This window comes from Primulina tabacum, chromosome 12, assembly GCF_025594145.1.
Source record: "Primulina tabacum isolate GXHZ01 chromosome 12, ASM2559414v2, whole genome shotgun sequence".
Classification (NCBI taxonomy): domain Eukaryota; kingdom Viridiplantae; phylum Streptophyta; class Magnoliopsida; order Lamiales; family Gesneriaceae; genus Primulina; species Primulina tabacum.
The window spans coordinates 3,002,778-3,028,587 of NC_134561.1; the positions used below are offsets into that span (position 1 = coordinate 3,002,778).

At 36.6% G+C, this 25,810-nt stretch overlaps 2 protein-coding genes across 5 annotated transcripts; one reads left to right on the forward strand and one right to left on the reverse strand.

Moving 5' to 3' along the window:
- Window positions 1–567: 567 nt before the first annotated feature.
- Window positions 568–3,514, forward strand: LOC142521135 (putative pentatricopeptide repeat-containing protein At5g52630). Of its 4 annotated transcripts, none has more exons than XM_075624349.1 (3): window positions 568–2,702; window positions 2,915–3,057; window positions 3,193–3,514. In XM_075624349.1, the coding sequence occupies exon 1, from the start codon at window positions 653–655 to the stop codon at window positions 2,501–2,503; it is 1,851 nt and encodes a 616-aa protein (XP_075480464.1). In that variant the 5' UTR covers window positions 568–652; the 3' UTR covers window positions 2,504–2,702; window positions 2,915–3,057; window positions 3,193–3,514. The 4 variants fall into 4 exon arrangements, with proteins under 4 accessions (XP_075480464.1, XP_075480465.1, XP_075480466.1 ...); XM_075624350.1 differs by having other exon boundaries at window positions 2,929–3,057; XM_075624351.1 differs by lacking the exon at window positions 2,915–3,057 and having other exon boundaries at window positions 568–883; window positions 1,010–2,702.
- Window positions 3,515–3,963: 449 nt separating this feature from the next.
- Window positions 3,964–9,982, reverse strand: LOC142520458 (protein FREE1-like). Its single transcript, XM_075623432.1, has 10 exons — window positions 8,928–9,982; window positions 7,825–7,911; window positions 7,217–7,348; window positions 6,839–6,970; window positions 6,028–6,093; window positions 5,709–5,819; window positions 5,347–5,439; window positions 4,724–4,757; window positions 4,424–4,494; window positions 3,964–4,330 (listed from the first exon to the last, which is right to left on the reverse strand). The coding sequence occupies exons 1-10, from the start codon at window positions 9,849–9,851 to the stop codon at window positions 4,253–4,255; spliced, it is 1,728 nt and encodes a 575-aa protein (XP_075479547.1). The 5' UTR covers window positions 9,852–9,982; the 3' UTR covers window positions 3,964–4,252.
- Window positions 9,983–25,810: the final 15,828 nt, after the last annotated feature.

A 25,810-nucleotide genomic window follows, 5' to 3' on the forward strand; every position in this document is an offset into this window, starting at 1 on the left:
CTGCTCGGTTCCTCTACGTCCCTATTTTCAATATGGCAAAGCGGGACATGAAATTTTGAAATCCCCCGCCATTGTTTACATCGACTTTAATCAACTATACCAAAAACTTGTATGTGTCCTCGATGGAGGAGTGATATGCACATAGCATTTAGGGTGATGGATTTTAGTTGTATAATTGCAGCTAACTGCAATCTTTATTATAAAAAAACAAGCATTTTATCCTACGCAACGAATCCAGAAAAAAATTGATTCGCATTTGAAATTATTGGATTTGAGCCGAACTTGAATATGTTTGAATTTTTTTCTATGCCAAAATTGAGCCCAAATTATTTTGTTCAATATTTGTGAGTTTTAATGTTATATCGATATAACATAGTTATATATTAGATGTATATATGTTGAGTAGTTCGCAAACATGTTCGACTACTTCGAATCAAAATCGAACTATGATTCAACCCAAATTCAAACAAAAATAGTAGAGTTTTGAATCGAACTCGAGTCCAATATTTCTATCTCAAATCGAATTGGACCTTCAATTTTGATTCAATTCGTTTCCTCCCCGTTAATTTATCATTTATTACTTAGTGTTGTAATATTCACAAAGCGGGAACCGATTTAATTCGGTTCTTTCTTGCCTGTAAACAACTCTGTAATGGTGGAACCGATTCTTGATCCTCCACTGCAAGAGCTGCTGCCATTGCCCCGCAAAGAATTCTCCAGCACTTCACGTTTTCCGCGAAACCCACTGAATAATCTCAGCTTTGAGCAGAACTATCGAACCATATGTAATCATTTGCTCGATTTCACGCGGGGGAAGTTTCTTCTCAAAGGCCAAGCTTTTCATGCCCATGTTATCAAATCCGGCCTTCAAATTGTTCCGCTGGTATGCCATCATTTGATCAATTTCTACGCTAGGCTTCAGCTCCCGCATTGTTCGGAATTGTTGTTCAATGACGCTTTTTTCAAATCATCTACCACCTGGAGTTCTATCGTATCATGTTTTGTTCAGAATGAACTCCCCTTGGATGCGCTTGAATATTTTCAGGGTATGCTTCGGGATGAGAAGATGTATCCGGATGATCATATATTTCCGTGTGCGACGAAAGCTTGCGCGATGTTAAATGATTGTAATTTGGGGCAATCGGTGCACTGTCTGGCTGTGAAATTAGGTTATGATGTGAATGTGTATGTGGGGAGCTCTGTGGTGGATATGTATGCGAAATGTGCGAGACTGGGAGATGCGAGGAAGATGTTCGACGGAATGCCTGACAGAAATGTGGTGTCGTGGAGTGGGATTATATATGGTTATGCACAAATGGGGGAGGATGACGAGGCTCTGAGGCTTTTCAAAGATGCTTTATGTGGAGGAGGTATGAATGTGAATGATTTTACTTTCTCTAGTGTGATTCGGGTTTGTGGGAATTCGACATTGTTTGAATTGGGAAAGCAGATGCATGGTTTGTGCTTGAAGATGAATTTTGACGAGTCGTGTTTTGTCGGGAGTTCTTTGATCTCTATGTACTCAAAGAGTGGTGTGATTGAGGATGCTTATAGAGTTTTTGATGAGGTTTTCGATAGAAATTTAGGGATGTGGAACTCAATGTTGATCGCATGTGCTCAGCACGCTCATACAAGGAGTGTGTTTGAGCTGTTTAAGAAAATGGAAAGTGTGGGGACGAAGCCAAATTTTATCACTTTTTTGTGTATGCTTTATGCTTGTAGCCATGCAGGTTTACTAGAGGAAGGAAAATTTTACTTTAGCTTGATGAAGGATAATGGAATCGAACCTGGAAGTCAGCATTATGCTTCAATGGTAGACTTACTTGGTCGAGCTGGAAAACTTCAAGAGGCTCTTGAATTAGTTAATGAAATGCCGATGCAACCAACAGAGTCTGTGTGGGGAGCTTTATTGACTGGCTGTCGAATCCATAGAAACATTGAGCTGGCTGCTTATGTGGCTGATAGAGTGTTTGCGCTTGGACCTGTGAGCCCAGGCTTACACATTATGTTGTCCAGTGCTTATGCAGCTGCTGGCAGATATCAAGAAGCTGCAAAAGCAAGAAAGTTGCTGAAAGATTTGGGGCAGAAAAAGGAAACGGGGCTGAGCTGGGTAGAGGAAAGTAACAAGATTCACACGTTTGCTGCAGGGGATAGGGTTCATCCACAAACGGTGGAGATTTATAAAAGGCTTGAGGAGTTGGGGGAGGACATGGAGCGCGCTGGTTATGTTGCAGACACTAGTTATGTATTGCGAGAAGTTGGTGCTGTAGAGAAGAGCCAAGCGATTAGGTATCACAGCGAGAGATTAGCCATTGCATTTGCGCTCATTAAGTTTCCGCCCGAACGACCAATTAGAGTCATGAAAAACTTGCGTGTGTGCGGTGATTGTCATACTGCAGTAAAGTTTATGTCCAAATGCACCGGAAGGACTATTATTGTTAGAGACAACAATCGTTTCCATAGATTCTCAAATGGGCAATGTTCCTGTGGTGATTACTGGTGACTGCATTGCAACCCTGTTACTTATCCGACTTTTATCAGCGTTGAAAACGGCTTGATCATTGCACAAGGGAAGACTGTACACTTGGTATTGGCACACATTGGTGGCGGTGCTGTATTGGAGGACGCAAAGAAAAGAAAAAATGAAATGCCAAGAGTTGGGTTTTGCTGAATTACAGTTTTCCACACAACTCTGTACAAAGGTACGAATGTTCTTCGCCTTTACAGTGTTCAAACATGAGTCTCAGTTAAACTATTACAGTTGGTGTTGATTGTATTTTATCCTTTAGATGTCATGCAATAACTTAGATTGGTCTCAGACTTGGAATATAAATGTTCCCGATTCTCCCCTCATATGTTGCACGTCTCTAATGAATTATTTAGCATCCTTTGATTGTTTCTTGCTATCCTCAAGCCAAAGATTTCCAGTTATATGGTTTACGTTGCATGTTTATGAGCCTGCAAGCTTAGATTGGATTTTTAAGGCACACCCTTACACCAATGATTATATTCATTCCATTCCCAGGACACCGAACGTGTGGATTTGATAATTTTGAGGTATTGTTACTGATCGACACGAATTACATTGTCGTTTCTTTTTATATGAATTTAGTCATACGAATTATGTGGAAATAATTTCAAAAAATAAAAAATTATGTGGAAGTTAATTATGTTTTTCTTTTATTTTGTCAGGTTGATTGGAAGCTGGGAAGTGGACCAAAATAGCCAAATACAAAGAAAAGTCAACTTATTTCAATGTCGAATTCTCTATACAAATTACTATGTTTAACTTTATTTTTTTTATTACAACACACACGCCGGGGATTCTAACTCGGGGAGCCAGCTAATATGGCAGGGGGTGAGACAACTGGGCTACAAGCCCAGTCTCTGTTTAACTTTATTTAAGTCAAAAAGTATGAAGAAATTAGTGCGTCTTTATGCTAAATTTTGGTCATGAGTTATGTATTAAGACCAAATTCAAGGCTATCGAGAAAACATGCTATTTCTCCCGCAATTTTAACTACTATATTATGAGTAATTTATTTTAAATACCTAAATTTGCGATTACTAAAATATACGTGAGTGATAAAATTTGAGTGCTTTCGTGATAACATATTTCATTCTTCGAAACTCAAGAAAATAAACTGTGTATATCTGAATTCTAGCCAATATCCAAAGAAACGGTTGAAAAATATTAAGTCTATTTATTAATACAACATTGGTTTCTTTTTTGAAAGGTAAAATATAGATTAAATTTCGATTTTTGAAGTAAAATATATAGAAACATTGTTGAACTTGAAAATTTTTATTATTTCAAATGGATTTTAGATTTAGTAATAATATCTAAGAAAATATTGTTCAAAGAGTAAAAAATTCATGTGCCGAAATCATCGGTTGAGATTAAGATAACTCTGTAAAGCTACAATGTAAGGTTCAACTCCAAAACAATGAGCAAACTATGTATAAGTTTTAATCATCAAAAGACATTGATAAACTTCCCTGAACATAGATCGATGTAACAGACATGAACAACAATAGTTCGATAACAGACGAGAATATTCATGTACAAATACGCGAGACCAGATCATTGGCATCGGAGAAAGAACATATAAAGTAAGACATGAGGGAGAAAAACCGAGTAATGTCGAGTATTCTGTAGAAAAACCACACTCAAAACACTTTGAGATAACTTGAGACACTAACAATCACAGTCGCGGGGACGGGGGTTATGGGGATCGAGCACACATATGGATCAGTTGCCACTGACCAAGAAAGGATGCTGGCAGACTCCGCACTCTATGGTTTCTGAGCCTGAGCTGGGAACTTGAACCTGCTCCAAATTACACATGACACAGTAAAAATGTGTGAAGAAAGATAACCCGATTCCATAAACTTGAAGGCAAAAAATGAGAATTATTTGAACCTGCAAATGGACTGTACAAGTAGGGCAAGCAACCTCTTTCATCCGTCTGCCTGAAACCTCTGACTTGGAGACTGAAGAAGACAGATGATTAAAAAAGAAGAGGCAGCAGTTCGAACACAAATATATGAGTGAGAGGACTGAGGAGCAAAAAAAGATGTGGAATGAAAAGATTCCAGAATACTTGAGCTACAAATTACTCTAAATCACGCCAACTCATGCCTCGTGGACACTAAATTGAAATATGACCATTTCTGGTTGTGTTTCCGAAAAAAATACAGTCAAGAATATGAGCATATTTACCTGATGACACCTTGCAGCTTCTCTCCATCTCCTCCTGTAACAATCAACAATCCAATTGTAAATTATTGAACAGCTTAACAATAATGGAAAATAAATGCATAATAAAATCCCAAACAAGATAACTTGCGTCATTATGAAAAACATTAGTACTTGAGTCAACACAACCAAGAAAATTAACTAGTTGGAACCCCCAAAAAAAGAAACTCTCCTATTTGTTTAGCAGCCACATGCCTAAAATGTGAACAGAAGATTATTTCAACTTGAAATGTCACAAATGAGAGCATTGGAAACATAATTCACGACTAAGAAAAAAAGATGCCATCACATGTACTATTTGGTTAGCAGCCACATACCTAAAATGTGAACAACGAATTATTTCAACTTGAAATGTCACAAATGAGAGCATTAGAAACATAATTCACGACTAAGGAAAAAAGATGCTATCACATACACATCACATAAAGTTATCAAATGATGATTGAACATTAAGCCACATTAAAATCATGTCAATCGATAATATTTTGATAGATCAAACAGCTACTCAGCACGATTAAAGGAGTACACATACAAATATTGAGTTTATGGGTATCAATAGATACAGTGAATGCCAAAGAAGGTAACACCTGAAGTTTCTTTGCGAGATCGTCGTGACTTCGAATAACAGTAGATCTGCTAGCAGTTTCCTTCGCATTACTCAACCTATGAGAAACTTCAGCCTACAAAAAAAGCATAATTTCAAATTATCCTAATGCAGCAGTTCCACAAATCATTATCTCAAGTAATGCACATTCTCAAAGGCAGGAGGAACATGCAGATACTTTTTTTGACAAAACTCAAAAGTGTATAATGACTGCATTTGCTGTGAACATCATCAATGGATTCACAAGCAATTATTTCTACATCTAGTCCGCAAAACTAGAGCAAAGAAACATGATAAACAAGTTTTGGAGAAGACCCAAATGGGAAGAATATGATTGGCACATACCAAGCATCGATCACAAACTCTAACTATTGGAGCATTCTCCTCAGCAGTAAGAGCAGTTCTACCATGAGTGCACTTGTCACAGAAAATATCTCCACAGTTTCGGCAATGGTGCTGAAAAGTAGAACCAAAATCAATGTTTTATACATAAATCAGAAATTACATTACACCCACGACAAATCATATATACACAAACAAGAAAACATGCACGTTTTATACATCTGTAAGAAAGTATGATCATGTATAGTAAATAACACATTCCAGACACAGAAAAATTAACAGAAATAGAAGAAATGTGCATAGAGGAAACGAGAGTACATGCCTTCCGCACAAAAGCATTGAAATCGGTCCCACAAGCTGTGCATTTTGTTGCTGCTTCGTCAGGAACCTATTATCGAGCCAGAAAATAAATGAGAACCTGAAGCTTCAAATAGAAGATATTGAATTACCAGCATCCATGATATATATACTTTACTAGCAAAAATGGTGGAATTGCCTTGCATTTTTCATTGTCAAAAATGTAATAAAGATAAAAAAAATAGAGTTGTGTGATTGCCCATAAAAAAGGCAATTCAAAATGCCAATAGGACTCCAGTCATGTGCAAGATATGAAGGGGGTGAGTGGCCTTTATTTAACAGCACCTCTTAGATCATCATCAATCAAGTAATGACAAGAATAATGCTTTTGGTATCACGATCAACTTCTTTCCACACTTTTTCCAACAGTCTCGGCATGTATAATTGGAAGAGGTTAAATTATATCTAGCTCACCAACATTTCTGTGTAATTTGGAGAGAAAGCTGACAATTACTCCATTGCATCATTCAAAAGAAATTTAACTACATAAGGACTTATTATGAAATATCTTCTCAGAAACTCCCATCATCTATTGGTCTCCACCAGATAACTCACACATAGTCGAAATGAAAATACAATGCTCAACAAAAACCCCATCAAATTTCTCATAGATTTGAGAAAGAAATGTCACCTTCTTTCCATTTTTCTACACAACTAGGTTTCTTAGAGAACTCATAAATAATAAATGCAATATTAATAGTTGAAATAGGGAAAAAAAATGGGCATAGAAATTTCAGTAGCCCAACTCACAAGGCCAAATAAAAGAATAATTTTACCCAGTGATCTTTTTCTTCATTGACAGGCTTTATCAAATTCATCCATTCCCCTAAACCTTTCTTTTTCTCTGTTGATTGCATAGCAACCTTGGGAGAGTCAGAAGTCTGGCTTCTTCCATTCATCTCCTTAAACTGCAATTTCAAAAAGTAATCAAACATTTTACTAGTCCAATTTCCTTTTTAACACGTTCTACTCATTTGTTCTAATTTCTTTTCATATGAACGTGTCTTAGTTCATTAGAGGCAAGTGGGGCTCAGTAAAATAATCAAATAAAAACCACAACCACAAGATAGGCGTTGACAAGTCAACAATGCTTCAGACACTGCATAGTGGTCTACAAATGATTAACACCATGAACAAAATAAAGAATCACAAACCTGTACGACTGCAGCAGTAACTGTGTCCAAAATTGTGTTGGTGGTATAACTATTAGACTGCAATCTGATACGCCTCGGTTCAATGTCCACGGAGCTTTTTGACCAGAAGGCAAATGTCGATGAATCCAAAGCCTATATACAAAGAAAACAGAAATTTAATTGAAATGCAACTTGATAAGAAGATAAGATAAGGCGCATGAGCTCATATCAAAGAACCCAACCAGGAGTCCAACAACCAATGTCGAATGTTACAAATTTTAGGTAAACCAGTTGTACGTTAAAGCAGTAATTGGTGAATGATTTGTTAGTTCTACCAGAATAAGAGTCACCGTGCTCAGTGCACCTCTCCATTTGACCAAAAAAGAGCTTACACACTCCACAAAAGTATCTTCAAGATAAAGGAAATAACATATTTAAAGAGTATTTATCGATGCTTAAAATCAACAAATGTTAAAGATTGGAAATGTCCACTTCACACTTATTGCATTTCTTACAAAATTGAAATTTGTTGGTCATTTTGGTAACTGATAAAACTAGATGCACTTAACTTTTCCGTGTAAACCTCATACAACTCCACCCCATTAGGAAAAGTATAAATAAAAACTTACTTCGCATCTGGTTATTGAGTCGAGAAGATATATTCGCAGTATACGATTGTTACTTGGATCCAGCATACGGATTCCATCCAGGCTAATCTGAAAGCAGTCCAAATCAAAATATTTCAAGATAAAAAACTTGATACTGCAAGTGAATATGGATAAGAAAGAGAAACTTATATGATACCACTGCACGTAACCAAGTAGATTATAAACGGTACATCTTTGTGGGATTGCTTTCATTTACTGGATTAAAATGTACAATGTAGCATATTATGTAAGATTTTCCACCAAAAAAAGGGAAAATAATCAAAATTAAGTAAAAAAAGCAACCTTAAAATTATAATACAACAAAGTGACGAACCAATTTATAACTATCTATCTACTCACTAAGCATTGCATTTCAATGAGACAGAGGCCAGGTGACTACCTGTTTCGATTGACACAAATGCACACATATTAAAAACTATGATGTATGTCTAAGAAATATTCTCACTAGAAAAGGTTGACAAATTTGCTGTCTGACACAATTTTGGCGTGAAAATGAAGTCATACATAATAATCAACCTGTCAAAGCAGCAAGCAGTAGCTAAGCATATGCATAAACCGCCAAAATTTAAGTCCTAAACAGCACCAAACTGTGTCGTGATCAAACACAAATGTAAAGAAACAATGAAACTCGGCAAAACCCAAAACTTTAAGAAGATAAGAAGGTAGCATTCATCCATATAAGAATTAAACTATTAGCTGATTTCAATCCATATTGATTGTCGATGGAGTCATTTGTGTTTTCACAATTTTAAACAAGAAAAAATACAATACTTAAACAATCAGACTTATTAAGTACTACAATGAAAAGCAAAAGGCATTTACAAATTACTTAGTTGCATTTGTATTGATGAATGTATTTTTGAGTTTAGAGAAACACTCGTTCCACGATTATCCAGTGTTCCATGTTAATATGTTAATTAGGATGAATTTCAAGTTCTCCATCAACTTAGAATGTTTAAATAATGCATAAGTAAAGGTGTAGATGTAAACAATAAAATTATTATCGAAATCCATAGATTTCAAATCAACACATCCAAATGCAATCTTAAATTCTTTGCACAAACCTGGCAAAGTACATCCATCGTGCTCTGGCCAACACTTTCCGCCAACAGCTTCACTCTGAACTTTTGAACTCCACTTTTAGCATCCTGTTGTGCATCGGCCTTCGGCACTGCTCTCACAACCTTCAAACCAGAATTCTCAGGATGCTCCTTCCCCAAAGAAGAAGAACGCCCAAGGGGCCTTCCGAAATCATCAAAACTAGACCAAGTTGATGACTTTGGAGCTGTTCCCCGAGCTCCATAAGGCTCTCTACTCCCTTTGTATGCGTAAACTCCCTCGTTACTCCCGTAGACACCGTCATTTCCATACGCGCTATATCCACTGTCCGCTAGTTTTCCATATAATTCTGATCCCAAAACTGGCCTGCTCCTACCGAAATTCCCATCAAGATAGCCATCGTGTTTGGCAGTGTTATCATACGATGGTTCATACAGTGCGGAATTTAACAGAGAGTATTGAGAAGAGGGTTGAACAGAAGGATGATTTGAATTGGGCGAAACCTGGCTGGGGCTATGGTTAGTGTTTGAAGCATAATTTGGCGTCGGCGGCTGATCATAAGATTGATAATACGCCGATGATTGAGCTGGGGAGGGAGGTTGATAGGCCCCGTGTGCTTCAAATTGGGGGAACGAATAAGAGGGCTGAGTTTGTTGATACGATGGAGCGGTGGGGACAGGATCGGGATTTTGAGAAAATTGAGGATATGAAGAGGAGCTGTGGCCGTAAGAGGCTGAGTAGTCCGCAGAGGAAGGCGGAAGAGGATTGTAGCTGCTAGTCGAGAACGGTGGCGCGGATGCGTACGACGGCAGCGGGTGGTGGATAGAATCAATCGGGTTCGGGTTCGGGTTCGGAGTATTGTTTTGTGGGTAGTACTGCTGTTGGTTGTTGTAATAAGGGGCAGCGGAATTATAGTCGCCGTGCTGCATGGCGGTGAGCTGACGGCGGAGGGTGTAAACTCCGGCGGGGATTTTTGCGTACAGTGGTGATCGCAAATAATTGGAGCGAGGAAGAGGAGAAGAATCGAGTGAAAGAGATGGGAAAAGCGTGGCTTTACTCGTTGACACGCTTTCTACCGAAAAATCGTGTTGTTCCTAACGATTTAATTGACTTTTAATATCATGAGTTCAACCAATCAACTTTGCAAATTTTCAAATGTAATTCTGAACAACTAAATTGTTTAGTTTAAATATTTGGATCCGAATAAGAAAGATTTTAAAATAACTTTGTTTGATATAATTTTGAAACCGTCTTGAAATGAAGTTTAAAAACATCTAAAAAGTTTATTTTTTGTAAAAAAAAAAAAAAAGTTTAAGTAATCAATAGATTAAATTAACGGTGAAATTAAATAATTTATTGTATAATATAATAAAAATGAGTAAGTCTCTTGTGAGACGGTCTCACAAATCTTTACCTGTGAGACGGATCAATCCTACTGATTTTCACAATAAAAAGTAATAATCTTAGCATAAAAAGTAATATTTTTTCATGAATGACCCAAATAATAGATCTGTCTCACAAAATACGACATGTGAGATCGTCTTACACAAATTTTTGCCGATAAAAATAGGGTCCGGTCCGACTCGACACCAAGGGATACTACCCTACTATAGGAGAATGATCAAGATGCTGGGGCCCTTAACTCCTAATCGTTATTACAATACAATTTGATTAGGGTTAATTAATTACAGCGGAAAACGAGTTTAAATTTTCTTTACAATGAGCCCAAAATATCTTTTCTATAATTTGAATACTAAAAATAGTATTTAATCTCACATGATAAAACATGCCCACACATCATCAAAATCAATCACAGACAAACAACTCATATCCTCGAGACATGCCCCGTTATATAGATACATATACATATATACTGGGATAGACCAATAAACCTCAGATCAATCATGACTCCCTCCAGAAGTACCATCTCCGGTCTCTTGATAACCTGAAGTACCTGTCATTGTCAACATACAAAGACAACAACAGCCCCCTCTGGGGTGAGCAAAGCTCAGTCTGAAGCAACCACAATATATACCACAGATATCTAAACAATGATATATGATATGCAATGCATGTATGTCGTGGAGGTATCAGGTCAAACGCCCATCCACTGAGCACACGTTTGAATCAATCGAATCGCTATCAAATCAATGCTCGAGCTGGCACACCGGCCTCAATCAGGGATACTCGTATGATAACGTCGACAAAGCGCCATCAAATCCCAGATCTCAATCAATCGTCGAGGCCACAAATGTCTATGTTTTAAGGGTCATGTAATACCAAACATAGCATTTTGTTCACAAACCCCAGAATCCAATCAAATCTTATCAGGGTATCCAAGGATCATAGCTCAACGTGCATGTCATGTATCGATGTATGCATCAAACGATGTGTGTTAACAAAGCATTTATTTTATACATCGATATTCAAATCACAATGTCATGTATGCCACATAAACTCAACAAATAAGGCATATAGACATGTATTCTCATTCCAATCAATCAAACCAATCCAACATATATCATATAATACAGATACATGTCGTATGTTACCCGGTCGCAACATACCTCAATTCTTCGTTCCAATTGATGTAGCTTGAAGATATCAGTATAATAATTTATCTACATCAATATATATTCATTTCAATCAATAACATGATCCAAAATAAATAATATGAGTTTCAAATATCTTTTGAAACTTTGAAAATTCATATCAAATCAAAATCATAACATAATTCAATTTCGACTTCGAATATGAGTTTCTTGTCGGTTATTCTACCACATATAGGAATCTCGACTTCAAATACATGCTATTCCAGCACTTTCATATTTAGAGCTGCTGAAACTAGAAGAAATTTACCTCAACAGGAAGCTCTCAACGCGAAGATTCCGAATCTATAATTTGTTCCAAGTTTGGACAACGTTTCGAGTTAATTTCGGGCGGAAGAAATCAAAATCTCTTGAAGCTGGTGAAGAAAGAATGAAGAAGAAATGCTATGGAAATCTCATTCTTATCCCCATCGCTGTCACTCTCGGGCGGTAGAATTCTCGCGCCCGAGCGCGAGATGTTCTGCCCCCGAGTGTCACTTGCACCGCGCTCAGACGGTCAAAAAATACCGCTCGGGCGCGAAATGTTCTGTCCCAGCACAATTTTGTGCTTACACTGGCGCTCGAGCGGTCATTTTCTACCGCTCGGGAGCCACACGTTATGTACAAAATATTGGTTTTTGTACTTATTGGCGTCCGGCTTCTCCACTCGAGCTCTTACTAACGTCAATTCATATCCAATACTTATTTTCTCATTTTCGTTGTCATGATATACATCATATACATAATCACATGACAATTTCATAAATTATCGATAATCACATAAGATTTACGATAATACGATACACGGTCCTTACATTTCTGCCCCACTTAAAAGATTTCGTCCTCGAAATCTCAAACATCTCTATATACATAACATTATCAAACATATATATGTCACCAGTTATAGTACATATCAAAACTAAAATCAGTAAACGGATCAGTATACATTGAATACAATAGAACAGATGGAAGAGAATCAAACAAATGCGGATATGAATCTCGCATCTTGCTTTCCAATTCCCACGTCGACTCTTCCACACCATGTCGTGTCCATTGTACTCGAACTAGCGGAATCGATTTATTTCGCAATATCTTTTCCTTTCGATCCATAATGCGAACAGGTTGTTCGACATAGGAAAGAGAAGGATCAAGTTCAACCTCATCAGGTGCAAGTACATGTGATGGATCTGGTTCATATTTCCTCAGCATAGAAACATAAAATACATCGTGAATGACAGATAGAGCTGGTGGCAATGCCAATCGATAAGCAAGATCACCAACATGATCAAGGATCTCATATGGACCAACATATCGAGTAGATAATTTCCCTCGCATGCCGAATCGAATAGTGCCTCTAAAGGGAGATATATTCAAAAATACTTTGTCACCTTTCTGGAATTCCAAGGGTCGTCTTCGTTTGTTCGCATAACTCGTTTGACGATCCTGAGCAGGATTCATTCTCTGTCGAATCAACTGAACCTTATCATTCATTTCTTGTATCATTTCAGGTCCAGTCAATTGTCTCTCACCAATTTCATCCCAGAATAATGGTGATCTACATCGTCTCCCATATAGAGCTTCAAACGGTGCCATACCAATACTCATTTGAAAACTATTATTATAATAAAATTCAACCAGTGGTAAGGCATCTTGCCATCCCATTCTGAAATCCATCACAATCGCAAACAACATATCTTCCAATGTTTGAATTGTACGCTCAGTCTGGCCATCGGTTTGAGGATGATAAGCTGTGCTCATAGCCAAACGCGTACCCATCGCTTCTTGGAAACTACCCTAGAATTTAGAAGCAAACCTGGGATCACGATCTGATACAATTGAGACTGGCACACCGTGCAGTCTCACAATATTCTCGATGTATAAACGGGCCATTCTCTTATAAGGATAAGTTCGCTCATACGGAATAAAATGTGCAGATTTCGAAAGTCGATCAATAATAACCCAAATAACTTCACAGCCCTTGGACGAACGAGGTAAATGAGTCACAAAATCCATAGCAATATGTTCCGAATTCCATTTCGGGATTTCGAGACTATGGAGCAATCCTCCAAGTTTCATTCTCTCGGCTTTCACTTGCTGGCAGACAAGACATTTCGAAATAAACTCAGCAATGTTCTTCTTCATACGTTTCCACCAAAATTGAGGTCTCAATGTCAAATACATCTTTCGACCTCCAGGGTGAATACTGTATTTGCTACAATTTGCTTCTCGAAGAAGGGCAGATTTCAAGTCAGAATCATCAGGAACTACCAGCCGACCATTAAGTCGTAAAGAACCATCAGAAGAAATCTGAAATTCAAACTGATGTCCAGCAGATACAAGTTCTTTCGACTTTTGGATCTGAGCATCGTTTCGTTGGGCCTTTCGTATTTTCGATATCAAATTCGGCTCAATTTGCAATGATGAGACAGTGACAGAATTCCAATTCGAGTGAAAAATCCAACTAGAAGTGCATATATCCTCATGTACCTTGGCGACAGAAACAGGAGCTAAAACAGAATCATGCACCTTACGACTAAAGGCATCCGCAGTAACATTCACCGATCCAGGGTGATATTGAATCTCACAATCAAAATCCTTCAGGAGATCCATCCACCTGCGTTGTCTCATATTCAAATCAGATTGAAAAAAGAGATACTTCAGACTCTTATGATCTGAATAGATAACAAACTTTTCGCCGTACAAGTAATGGCGCCAAATCTTCAGTGCAAACACAATGGCGGTCAATTCAAGATCATGAACAGGATAACGAGTTTCATAAGATTTCAATTGACGAGACGCATAAGCAACCACTTTGCCATGTTGCATCAGGACACAGCCCAAACCTTTACCAGACGCATCTGTACACACTACAAATCCTCCGGTACCTGAGGGAATAGTAAGCACAAGTAATGTAGTCAATCTCGTCTTCAATTCAAGAAAACTAGCTTCACATTCATCTGACCAAATGAATCGTTGATTCTTCTGTGTCAGTTGAGTAATAGGTTTAGCTATCTTCGAAAATCCTTTCAATAAAGCGATGATAATATCTGGCTAAACCCATGAAGCTACGGATCTCAGGAACATTCGTAGGTCTCGGCCAATTCAATACAGCTTCGACCTTAGCAGAATCAACTGATATGCCATGTCTCGAAATGACATGGCCTAAAAATATCACTTTGTCAATCCAGAATTCACATTTGGACAATTTAGCATATAAATGACTAGTACGAAGAGTTTGAAGTACCAGTCTCAAATGTTCAGCATGATCCTTTTTCGATTTCGAATATACAAAAATATCATCAATAAAGACGATAACGAATCGGTCAAGATAAACTCGAAAGACACGATTCATTAAATCCATAAAGACAGCAGGAGCATTCGTGAGACCGAAAGGCATAACCAAGAACTCATAATGGCCATACCTCGTACGAAAAGCAGTTTTTGGCACATCTTCATCTCGAACTCGTACTTGATGATATCCAGAACGAAGATCAATCTTAGAGTAAACAGAAGTACCCTGAACCTGATCAAATAAATCATCAATACGAGGAAGTGGGTACTTGTTTCACAGTAGCCCAATTCAGTTGCCTATAGTCGATACACATTCGCATAGTACCATCTTTCTTCCGAACAAATAAGACCGGAGCTCCCCAAGGTGATACACTCGGTCGAATATATCCCTTACCGAGAAGATCCTGTAATTGTTCTTTCAATTATTTCAATTCCAATGGTGCCATGCGATAAGGAGTTTTAGATATGGGAGCAGTCTATGGCACAAGATCAATACTAAACTCAACTTCTCGATGAGGAGGAAAATCAGGAATCTCATCGGGAAATACATCTGGAAACTCTTCCGCAACAGGAATCTCAGATAAAGAAGGCTCCTTCTTAGAGACATCAATAGCGTAGATAAGATAACCCTCATCTCCGCTAGTCAAAAGTCGAGACATTTCCAAGGAAGATACCAATGGAATTTTGGCTTGGGAACCCTTGCCATAAAAATTCTACTTGGGTCCATCAATCGGTCGAAATCGAACCACTCCATGAAAAAAAATCAACAGTAGCTCGATTTGTCGTCAAGATATCCATGCCAACAATACAATCAAAGTCGTGCATTGGGAGGACAATCAAATTCAAGAATATCATATTATCCTCATATATCAATACAAAATTATGCACAACTTGCTCAGACAAAATAATCTTTCCTGCTGGCGTGGCTATCGATAATGTATCATACAATGGGGTACACTCAATACCGTGAGATGCAACAAATGCATGAGATATGAATCAATGGGATGCTCCTGTATCAAATAAAATACGTGCAGGATAATCGCAAAGCATGCAAATACCTGCAATTACACCACCAGGAGCTTCCTTCGCCTGATCCTCCGTCATAGCATACACTCTTACCTGAGGAGGAACTTGAGCAGTCTGACCACCTGGTCCTCGATATCGTGGGACACTCGACTGCTGAAAAGATGGAACAGGAACAACAGGTCTCATCGTAATAGGGCCACCTCGAAATCCATGCTGGGGTTGGGAAGAAGTTGTACCCCTATTCGGGCATACTCAAGAGAAATGGCCTTCTTGTCCACACTGATAACAAATACCAAACATACATCGACACTGCTCGATAGTATGTTTGCCTCCACAATGGCTACAATAAGGAGCAATCACGGGACTCCCTCTCTGGGATCCACTGGAACTCGAAGAAGATGAAGAAACAGTGGAACCAGTCTTCTTGAACTTCTTACCTCTTGGACGCAAAGTAGGCTTCTGAGCTGACACTGGAGGTGAAGGAGTATACTGTGGACCTCCTCGCCTTAGTCCAGCTTCGGCTGCCTTTGCTCGTTCAACTGCCTCTGCGTAGCTCGTAGGCAAACCAGAAATAACAAAAGTATAAATAGCACGATGTAATCCATTTACAAACCTGTTATATTTTGCTTTTGCATTCGCAACTACGTGAGGTGCATACTTCAACAAAGTCGAAAACTTCGAAGCATATTTTGCAACAGTCATCGTTCCCTACTGCAGACTATTAAATTCATTCTCCTGAGCAGTATAATAAGAAGGAGGAGAATACTGCTCCAAAAACTGGGCCTTGAAGACATCCCATGTGACTTCAATCCCGGCTTCTTTCAGTCCAATCTCAGCGGCTTCCCACCAAGATTTTGCTCGGTCTTTCAATTGATAAAGAGCAAGTTTCATTCGCCGAGCCTTTAAATATTCAACGATATTAAACAAGTGCTCGATATCTTTCAACCAGTCCTCTGCCATTTCTCTACTCTCAGTGCCAAAGAATCTCGGTGGTTTCAAATCCTGGAATCGAGCCATCACTAAATCCATGGACAATCCTTCAAATTGTCCAACTATCCTCTCAGTACTGCTACTCGCAGTTTCATTCGTGGGATCCATCTACAAATCAAAGGATGAATATCACAAATCAATATCAATTTAACATCATTATCATCTCATATCATCAATCTCATCAATAACTTACTCAAACTAAATCAAGTAAGAGCAAGTAATACAAATAAATCAAACACATACGCACAATTCATTTGTGCATATTCACGTGTACACAAGACTCAATCGAGCATTCCCAGCTATGCTCTGATACCACTTCGTGTGGGGTCTCTAACTCCTAATCGTTATTACAATACAATTTGATTAGGGTTAATTAATTACAGCGGAAAACGAGTTTAAATTTTCTTTACAATGAGCCCAAAATATCTTTTCTATAATTTGAATACTAAAAATAGTATTTAATCTCACATCATAAAACATGCCCACACATAATCAAAACCAATCACAGACAAACAACTCATATCCTCGAGACATGCCCCGGTATATAGATACATATACATATATACTGGGATAGACCAATAAATCTCAGATCAATCAAGACTCCCTCCAGAAATACCATATCCGGTCTCCTGATAACTTGAAGTACCTGTCATTGTCAACATACAAAGACAACAACAGCTCTCTCTGGGGTGAGGAAAGCTCAGTTTGAAGCAACCACAATATGTATCACATATATCTAAACAATGATATATGATATGCAATGCATGTATGTCGTGGAGGTATCAGGTCAAATGCTCATCCACTGAGCACATGTCAGAATCAATCGAATCGCTATCAAATCAATGCTCGAGCTAGCACACCGGCCTCAATCAGGGATACTCGTACGATAGCGTCGACAAAGCGCCATCAAATCACAAATCTCAATCAATCGTCGGGGCCACAAATGTCTATGTTTCAAGGGTCATGTAATACCAAACATAGCATTCTGTTCACAAACCCCAGATTCCAATCAAATCATATCAAGGTATCCAAGGATCATAGCTCAACGTGCATGTCATGTATCGATGTATGCATCAAACGATGTGTGTTAAAAAAGCATTTATTTTATACATCGATATTCAAATCACAATGTCATGTATGCCACATAAACTCAACAAATAAGGCATATAGACATGTATTCTCATTCCAATCAATCAAATCAAACCAACATATATCATATAATACAGATACCTGTCGTATGTTACCCGATCGCAACATACCTCAATTCTTCGTTCCAATTGATGTAGCTTGAAGATATCAGTATAATAATTTATCTACATAAATACATATTCATTTCAATCAATAACATGATCCAAAATCAATAATATGAGTTTCAAATATCTTTTGAAACTTTGAAAATTCATATCAAATCAAAATCATAACATAATTCAATTCCGACTTCGAATATGAGTTTCTTGTCGGTTATTCTACCACATATAGGAATCTCGACTTCAAATACATGCTATTCCAGCACTTTCATATTTAGAGCTGCTGAAACTAGAAGAAATTTACCTCAACAGGAAGCTCTCAACGCGAAGATTCCGAATCTATAATTTGTTCCAAGTTTGGACAACGTTTCGAGGTGATTTCTGACGGTAGAAATCAAAATCTCTTGAAGCTGCTGAAGAAAGAATGAAGAAGAAATGAACGGAAATCTCATTCTTATCCCCATCGCTGTCGCTCTCGGGCGGTAGAATTCTCGCGCCCGAGCGCGAGATGTTCTGCCCCCGAGTGTCACTTGCACCGCGCTCAGACGGTCAAAAACTACCGCTCGGGCGCGAAATGTTCTGTCCGAGCACAATTTTGTGCTTACACTGGCGCTCGAGCGGTCATTTTCTACCGCTCGGGAGCCACACGTTCTGTACAAAATATTGGTTTTTGTACTTATTGGCGTCCGGCTTCTCCACTCGAGCTTTACAACGTCAATTCATATCCAATACTTATTTTCTCATTTTCGTTGTCATGATATACATCATATATATAATCACATGACAATTTCATAAATTATCGATAATCACATAGGATTTACGATAATACGATAGACGGTCGGTCATTACACAAGATTTGGTCACATATGATTTTTTATGTGGGAAGAAATTGGCCAAATTTTGGTCAACCTCTCAGTAAGATCGAATTTCTCCTAAAAATATAACATCGAAGAATGGATGAAATCTATTTTTTAATCATGGATGAGCTAAATTATATGGTTTTTGTTTGTCATTAATTGCAAGTTTTATTAAATTCTTTTACATGAAATATATATATATATATATATATATATATATATATATCTACTCTATCTACTCTATTTTATTAAGTGTGAGGACATGATAGTAACCACCTAAGGGACACCAACTTTTCTTCCAACTTAACCCTTAATACTAATATTACACTTTTGTTTTTTATTTTTGTTTTTAAATTTCAATACTTTTATTTTTATTTTTTTTATTTCAATAATTCAAAAATCAATTTTAATCCCTCCATAATTTATCAAATTTCACCCACGTACATCAAATTTCACTTGATCACCACTCTTGCGCTAGACAAATCAAGTTGTGATTGTCAAGGAAAACTTAAAAAAAAAATAACGTGAAGACTTGGATATAGTATTCAACTATATCATCTTACAACTATTCTAAAGTCAACTTCAAAATACTTGAATTATATCAATTAGCTGAATTTATTTCAATTAAGAGATAAACTTTATAGATTCAACTTTATCATCTAACAACTACATCAAAATTCTAAAATCAACTTAAGTTGTTTAGGATCTTATATATGCGCGTCTAGTGAATGACATGGTATCACGTAACAAACATAATCATTAACGAAATAGTTAATTATTTATAATTCAACTTGTTGAAAAATATATTTAAAATGTGTGCATTGAATATTTGAATGTTGAATATTTGAATGTTGAAAATAAGAGTTGTAAATATTGAAAATTAGTGTGTGATGATGTAGGTAATGATGTATTTTATTTTTGGATTATTTGTAAAGATTTCCTATAAATAGATCTCTCATTTGTGAAGAAAATCACAATTGAGTAGAGAGAAAAATATTATAAAGTGTGTAGTTTGGTAAATTTTGAGAGTTTGAGATTTTTACTTTTTACCATAAATTTTTACTTTTTCACAACACGTTATCAGCACGAAGCTCTAAAAGTCCTCCATCCTTTTTCAAGCTCCAAACAGAAGAAAAAGGTAACAAAAATAATTATATTTATTTTACTGTTATTTATTTATTGTGTATTTATTTAATATACAATATAATGTTATTATTAAAAATAATAAAAATAAATTTTTCATAAACTTGTTATAAATCCTGGGAGGATGTTAAGACGACATCCCACACTCCCGGTAAGGGATACGACAAGTATAAAAGCCTATAAGGTTTTTAAACAAAATAAATTATGACACTCGTTATAATATTATGATATGATATACATAATTATTTAAACATGTCTAATATTATATATATCATATTATTACCATAAAATTATACAAATACATACCTTTATTTTTTTTGTACCCCAACGGTCATAAATGGTAAAAAACGGCTAGTTTTTACCCTATAAATATCATCTCACAAACACATTCAATCACTCCAACTTTCTCTTCTTCTCTAAAAATTATTCTTCATCAAATTTTTCGAAGAAAAAAGAAGATGACTTTCTCAAAGTTATTTTTAATTATTTTGGTTATCATACTCACGAGTCTTGTATTTATCGGAGAATATCCTCCTCGTGCGTTTTCTTTATTTTTACAAATACTTGTACTTGTTGTTTATCCGTTACTTTGTATTGCAATAATTATTAACTAATAAAATGCATCGTAATTTTTTTTAGTACCACCATGTCAAATTTAACAAAGCTCGAATTTGTTGCGCTCGACATCACGGGAAAGAATTATATGTCATGGACTCTAGATGTAGAAATGCATCTTGAGTCATTGGGTCTAAGCGAGACCATTAAAGAAAATGGCATATGCACGTCACAAGAAAAGGCAAGAGCCATGATATTTTTGCGTCGACATCTTGACGATGGATTGAAATGTGAATATCTGACTTAAAAAAATCCCATGGCTTTGTGGAAGGGATTAAAAGAAAGATTCGAACATATAAGAGAAGTTATACTTCCGACCGCCCGGGATGAATGGAATACATTGAGATTCCAAGACTTTAAAAAAGTCAGTGATTACAATTCGGCGATGTATAGAATAATCTCGCAATTAAAATTTTGTAGACATGAGGTCACAGAATCTGAGATGCTTGAAAAAACATTTTCCACGTTTCATGCATCAAATATTACTCTACAGCAACAATATAGAGTACGTGGATTCGCGAGATATTCTGAACTCATCGCCTGTCTTCTTGTGGCGGAAAAAAACAACGAGCTATTAATGAGAAATCATCAGTCCCGACCCACTGGATCAACAGCATTTCCAGAAGTAAATGCTGTAAATAAAAATGAATTTAAACCAGGAAACCAAAATCAAATTCAAAGACAAGGTTTTGGTCGAGGTCGAGGTCGAGGTCGTGGACGTGGACGTGGACGTGGAATTGGCCGTGGTCGTGGTCAAGGCCGTGGTTTTGAAAATAATCGAGATAGTTATTTTTATAACTCATCTCAAAAGAACGTCCCAAACCATCCACAGAAAAGGCATCATGAGAATACAAGTGTTAATGAGAAGCACTCAAAAAGATATGAAAGTTCTTGTTACAGATGTGGTACTCCAGGACATTGGTCCAAAGTTTGTCGAGCCCCTGAGCACCTTTGTAAACTTTATAAAGAATCATTAAAGGGGAAAGAAAAGGAGACCAACTTCACTGAACGCAGTGACCGTTTGAGTGATTCAACTCATTTTGATGCTGGTGATTTTATGAATGATTTCTCTGGAAATGATCAATATGTTGGTGGGATAGAAATGAACAATATTGATGCTGCAGATTTTTTCAACGATTTCTCTGAAAATGAACAATATAATGGTAGAATATAAATGTACAATAATCTATTTTTCATGTATTCATAGAATAATGTTTTATTGTATAATTATGATTTGTGTTATATTTAAATATATATTGCAAGTAATTTATTTCATTGCATATTTTTTTTGAAGTTCAAATATGGAAAATGCTATGAGCAAAGCTGAAGTTTGCATACCCGATAGTGGTACAACGCACACTATCCTCCGAGATAAAAGATATTTCTTGGAACTAAAACCAACAAAAACAACGGTGAATACAATATCAGGTCCTGTAGACTTGATTAAAGGATGTGGTAAAGCACAATTTTTGTTACCTAATGGTACAAAATTTTTGATCAATGATGCTTTATATTCACCACAACCGAAAAGAAATTTGTTGAGTTTTAATGATATATATTCCCATGGGTATGATACTCAAACAATGAATGAAGGGAATGAGAAATATATGTGTCTTATCACATATAAATCAGGAAAGAAATATGTTATTGAAAAACTACCAATGCTCCCTACTGGATTGCATTATACACATATAAGTCTCATTGAATCAAACATGGTAGTTGATAATTCTTCGATATTAACCAATTGGCATGATCGATTGGGACATCCTGGTTCAACAATGATGCGAAGAATTATAGAAAATACACATGGTCATCCACTGAAAGACCAGAAGATCTTTCAGAATAATAAGTTTCAATGTAAAGCATGTTCTCTTGGAAAACTTATTATAAGACCATCACCAGTCAAAATCCAAACTGAATCACCAATGTTTCTTGAACGTATTCAGGGTGATATTTGTGGACCAATCCATCCACCATGTGGACCATTCAGATACTTTATGGTATTGATTGATGCCTCCAGCAGATGGTCACATGTATGTTTATTATCAACTCGAAATGTTGCATTTGCAAGATTACTTGCTCAAATAATAAAATTGAGGAATCAATTTCCCGATTATACAATCAAGAAAATTAGACTTGATAATGCTGGTGAATTTACTTCCCAAACTTTCAATGATTATTGTATGTCTATGGGAATCATTGTTGAGCATCCTGTTGCTCATGTACATACACAGAATGGATTGGCTGAATCATTGATTAAACGTCTGCAAATGATTGCTAGACCAATGATTATGAAAACAAAGCTCCCTATTTCTATATGGGGACATGCAATTTTACACGCTGCTTCATTAATTCGCATCAGACCAAGTGCATATCATAAATACTCCCCATTGCAGCTTGCATTTGGTAAAGAACCAGACATTTCTCATCTGAGAATTTTTGGATGTATGGTGTATGTGCCTATTGAACCACCGCAACGAAAGAAAATGGGACCTCAAAGAAAGGTTGGAATTTATATCGGTTATGATAGTCCATCAATCATTCGATATCTTGAACCTCAGACAGGCGACGTGTTCACCGCACGTTTTGCTGATTGTCATTTTAATGAGGAAATCTTCCCAATGTTAGGGGGAGAACAGAAACATACTGAAAAGGAAATTACATGGTATGTATCATCATTGTTACATCTGGATCCAAGAACAAAACAATGTGAAAAAGATGTACAACAAATTGTACACTTGCAAAGAATAGCAAATCAAATACCAGATGCATTTGCTGACACAAAAGGGGTAACTAAATCATATATACATGCTGCAAATGCCCCTGCTCGAATTGAAATTCCAAAGAAACAAATGGAAGATACTCATGATGTCATTAAACGCCTGAAGCGTGGAAGGCCAGTCGGTTCCAAGGATAAAAATCCTCGAAAAAGAAAATTCATAGAGAAACACGATGATCACAAAATAAAGAATGACGTTTCTGAAGAAACACATGATGATCACAAAATAGAGAATGGTGTTCCTGAAGAAACACATGATGATGAAAATGTTCTGTCAGAACCACAAACTGACGAGAATCATGAAATCTCTATCAATTATATTAATACTGGAAAAATATGGAACCGAAAAGATATAGATGAAATTGATGATATATTTTCTTATAATGTGGCAATCGACATCATAAATGATAACGAAGATCATGAACCAAAATCTTTTGGTGAATGTAAAAATCGGCAGGATTGGATAAAATGGAAAGATGTCATCCAGGTTGAATTAAATTCGCTAAATAAACGTAATGTTTTTGGACCTATAGTCCTTACACCTGAAGGTGTAAAACCTGTTGGATACAAATGGGTTTTTATTCGAAAGCGAAATGAGAAAAATGAAATAGTAAGATATAAAGCTCGACTTGTTGCACAAGGTTTTTCTCAAAGGCCTGGAATTGATTATGAAGAAACGTATTCTCCTGTGATGGATGCAATTACGTTTCGGTATTTGATTAGCTTGGCGGTATCTGAAAATTTAGAAATGCGTCTTATGGATGTTGTTACAGCTTACTTATATGGATCACTTGATAGTAATATATATATGAAAATCCCTGAAGGATTTAAGATTCCTGAAGCACAAAGTTCAAAACCCAGGGAATGTTATTCTGTGAAATTACAAAGATCATTATATGGGTTAAAGCAATCAGATCGAATGTGGTATAATCGACTAAGTGATCACTTGATGAAAAAGGGATATGTAAATAATTCAATATGCCCTTGTGTTTTCATTAAGAAAACAACATCCGGATGCGTAATTATTGCTGTATATGTTGATGATTTAAACATCATTGGAACGAATAAGGAAATTCAAGAAGTTGTGTCATACTTGAAGGAAGAATTTGAAATGAAGGATCTTGGAAAAACCAAGTATTGTCTGGGTTTACAAATTGAACAAAAAGAATGTGGAATGTTTGTTCACCAGACAAATTATACAGAAAAGATCCTTAAACGTTTTAATATGGATAAAGCAAATCCTTTAAGTACTCCAATGGTTGTTAGATCATTAAACATAGAAAAGGATCCATTCCGTCCATGTGAAGATGATGAATATATTCTTGGTCCAGAAGTACCATATCTAAGTGCCATCGGTGCCCTTATGTACCTTACAAATTGTACAAGGCCTGATATATCTTTTGCCGTGAATCTGTTGGCAAGATTTAGCACATATCCAACAAAGAGACACTGGAACGAAATTAAACATATATTCCGTTATCTACGAGGAACGACAGACTTGGGACTTTTGTATTCAAAAGATGCTAATCCAAGTATAATTGGTTATGCTGATGCTGGATACTTATCTGATCCACACAAGGCACGTTCCCAAACTAGATATGTATTTACTCGTGGAGGCACTGCAATATCTTGGCGTTCTCAGAAACAAACGCTCGTAACAACTTCATCAAATCATGCCGAGATTATTGCACTACATGAAGCAAGTCGTGAATGTGTGTGGTTAAAATCAATGACCCAACATATCCAAATTTCATGCGGATTATCATCTGATGAGAAGCCTGTGATACTATATGAAGATAATGCTGCATGTGTTGCTCAAATGAAAGAAGGATACATAAAAAGCGACAGAACTAAACATATTCCTACTAAGTTCTTCGCATTCACCAAGGAGCTTGAGAAGAATAGATGTATTGATGTTCGTCACATTCAATCAAGTGAAAACTCATCAGATCTCTTCACAAAGGCACTTCCTACGTCAATATTCAGAAAGCACATATATAATATTGGGATGCGCAATCTACGAAATTTGTGAAGAATTGTTCATGTCAACATCAGGGAGAGTTTACGTGACTGCACTCTTTTTCCCTTACTATGGTTTTTATCCCAATTGGTTTTTCCAAGTAAGGTTTTTAACGAGGCAGTATAAAAACACGTAATGAAGACAATCATTATGATCATCATCACAAGGGGGAGTGTTGAAAAATATATTTAAAATGTGTGTATTGAATATTTGAATGTTGAAAATAAGAGTTGTAAATATTGAAAATTAGTGTGTGATGATGTAGGTAATGATGTATTTTATTTTTGGATTATTTGTAAAGATTTCCTATAAATAGATCTCTCATTTGTGAA

Excerpts from the sequence above, each read along its gene's own strand:
- LOC142521135 (XM_075624349.1), top strand. The coding sequence starts at position 653 with ATGGTGGAACCGATTCTTGATCCTCCACTGCAAGAGCTGCTGCCATTG.
- LOC142520458 (XM_075623432.1), bottom strand. The coding sequence starts at position 9,851 with ATGCAGCACGGCGACTATAATTCCGCTGCCCCTTATTACAACAACCAA. Across the intron at positions 7,912-8,927 it reads CGATGGATGTACTTTGCCAG|ATTAGCCTGGATGGAATCCG; the intron begins GTTTGTGCAAAG and ends GACTGCTTTCAG. Across the intron at positions 4,495-4,723 it reads AAGCTGCAAGGTGTCATCAG|TCTCCAAGTCAGAGGTTTCA; the intron begins GTAAATATGCTC and ends TGTCTTCTTCAG.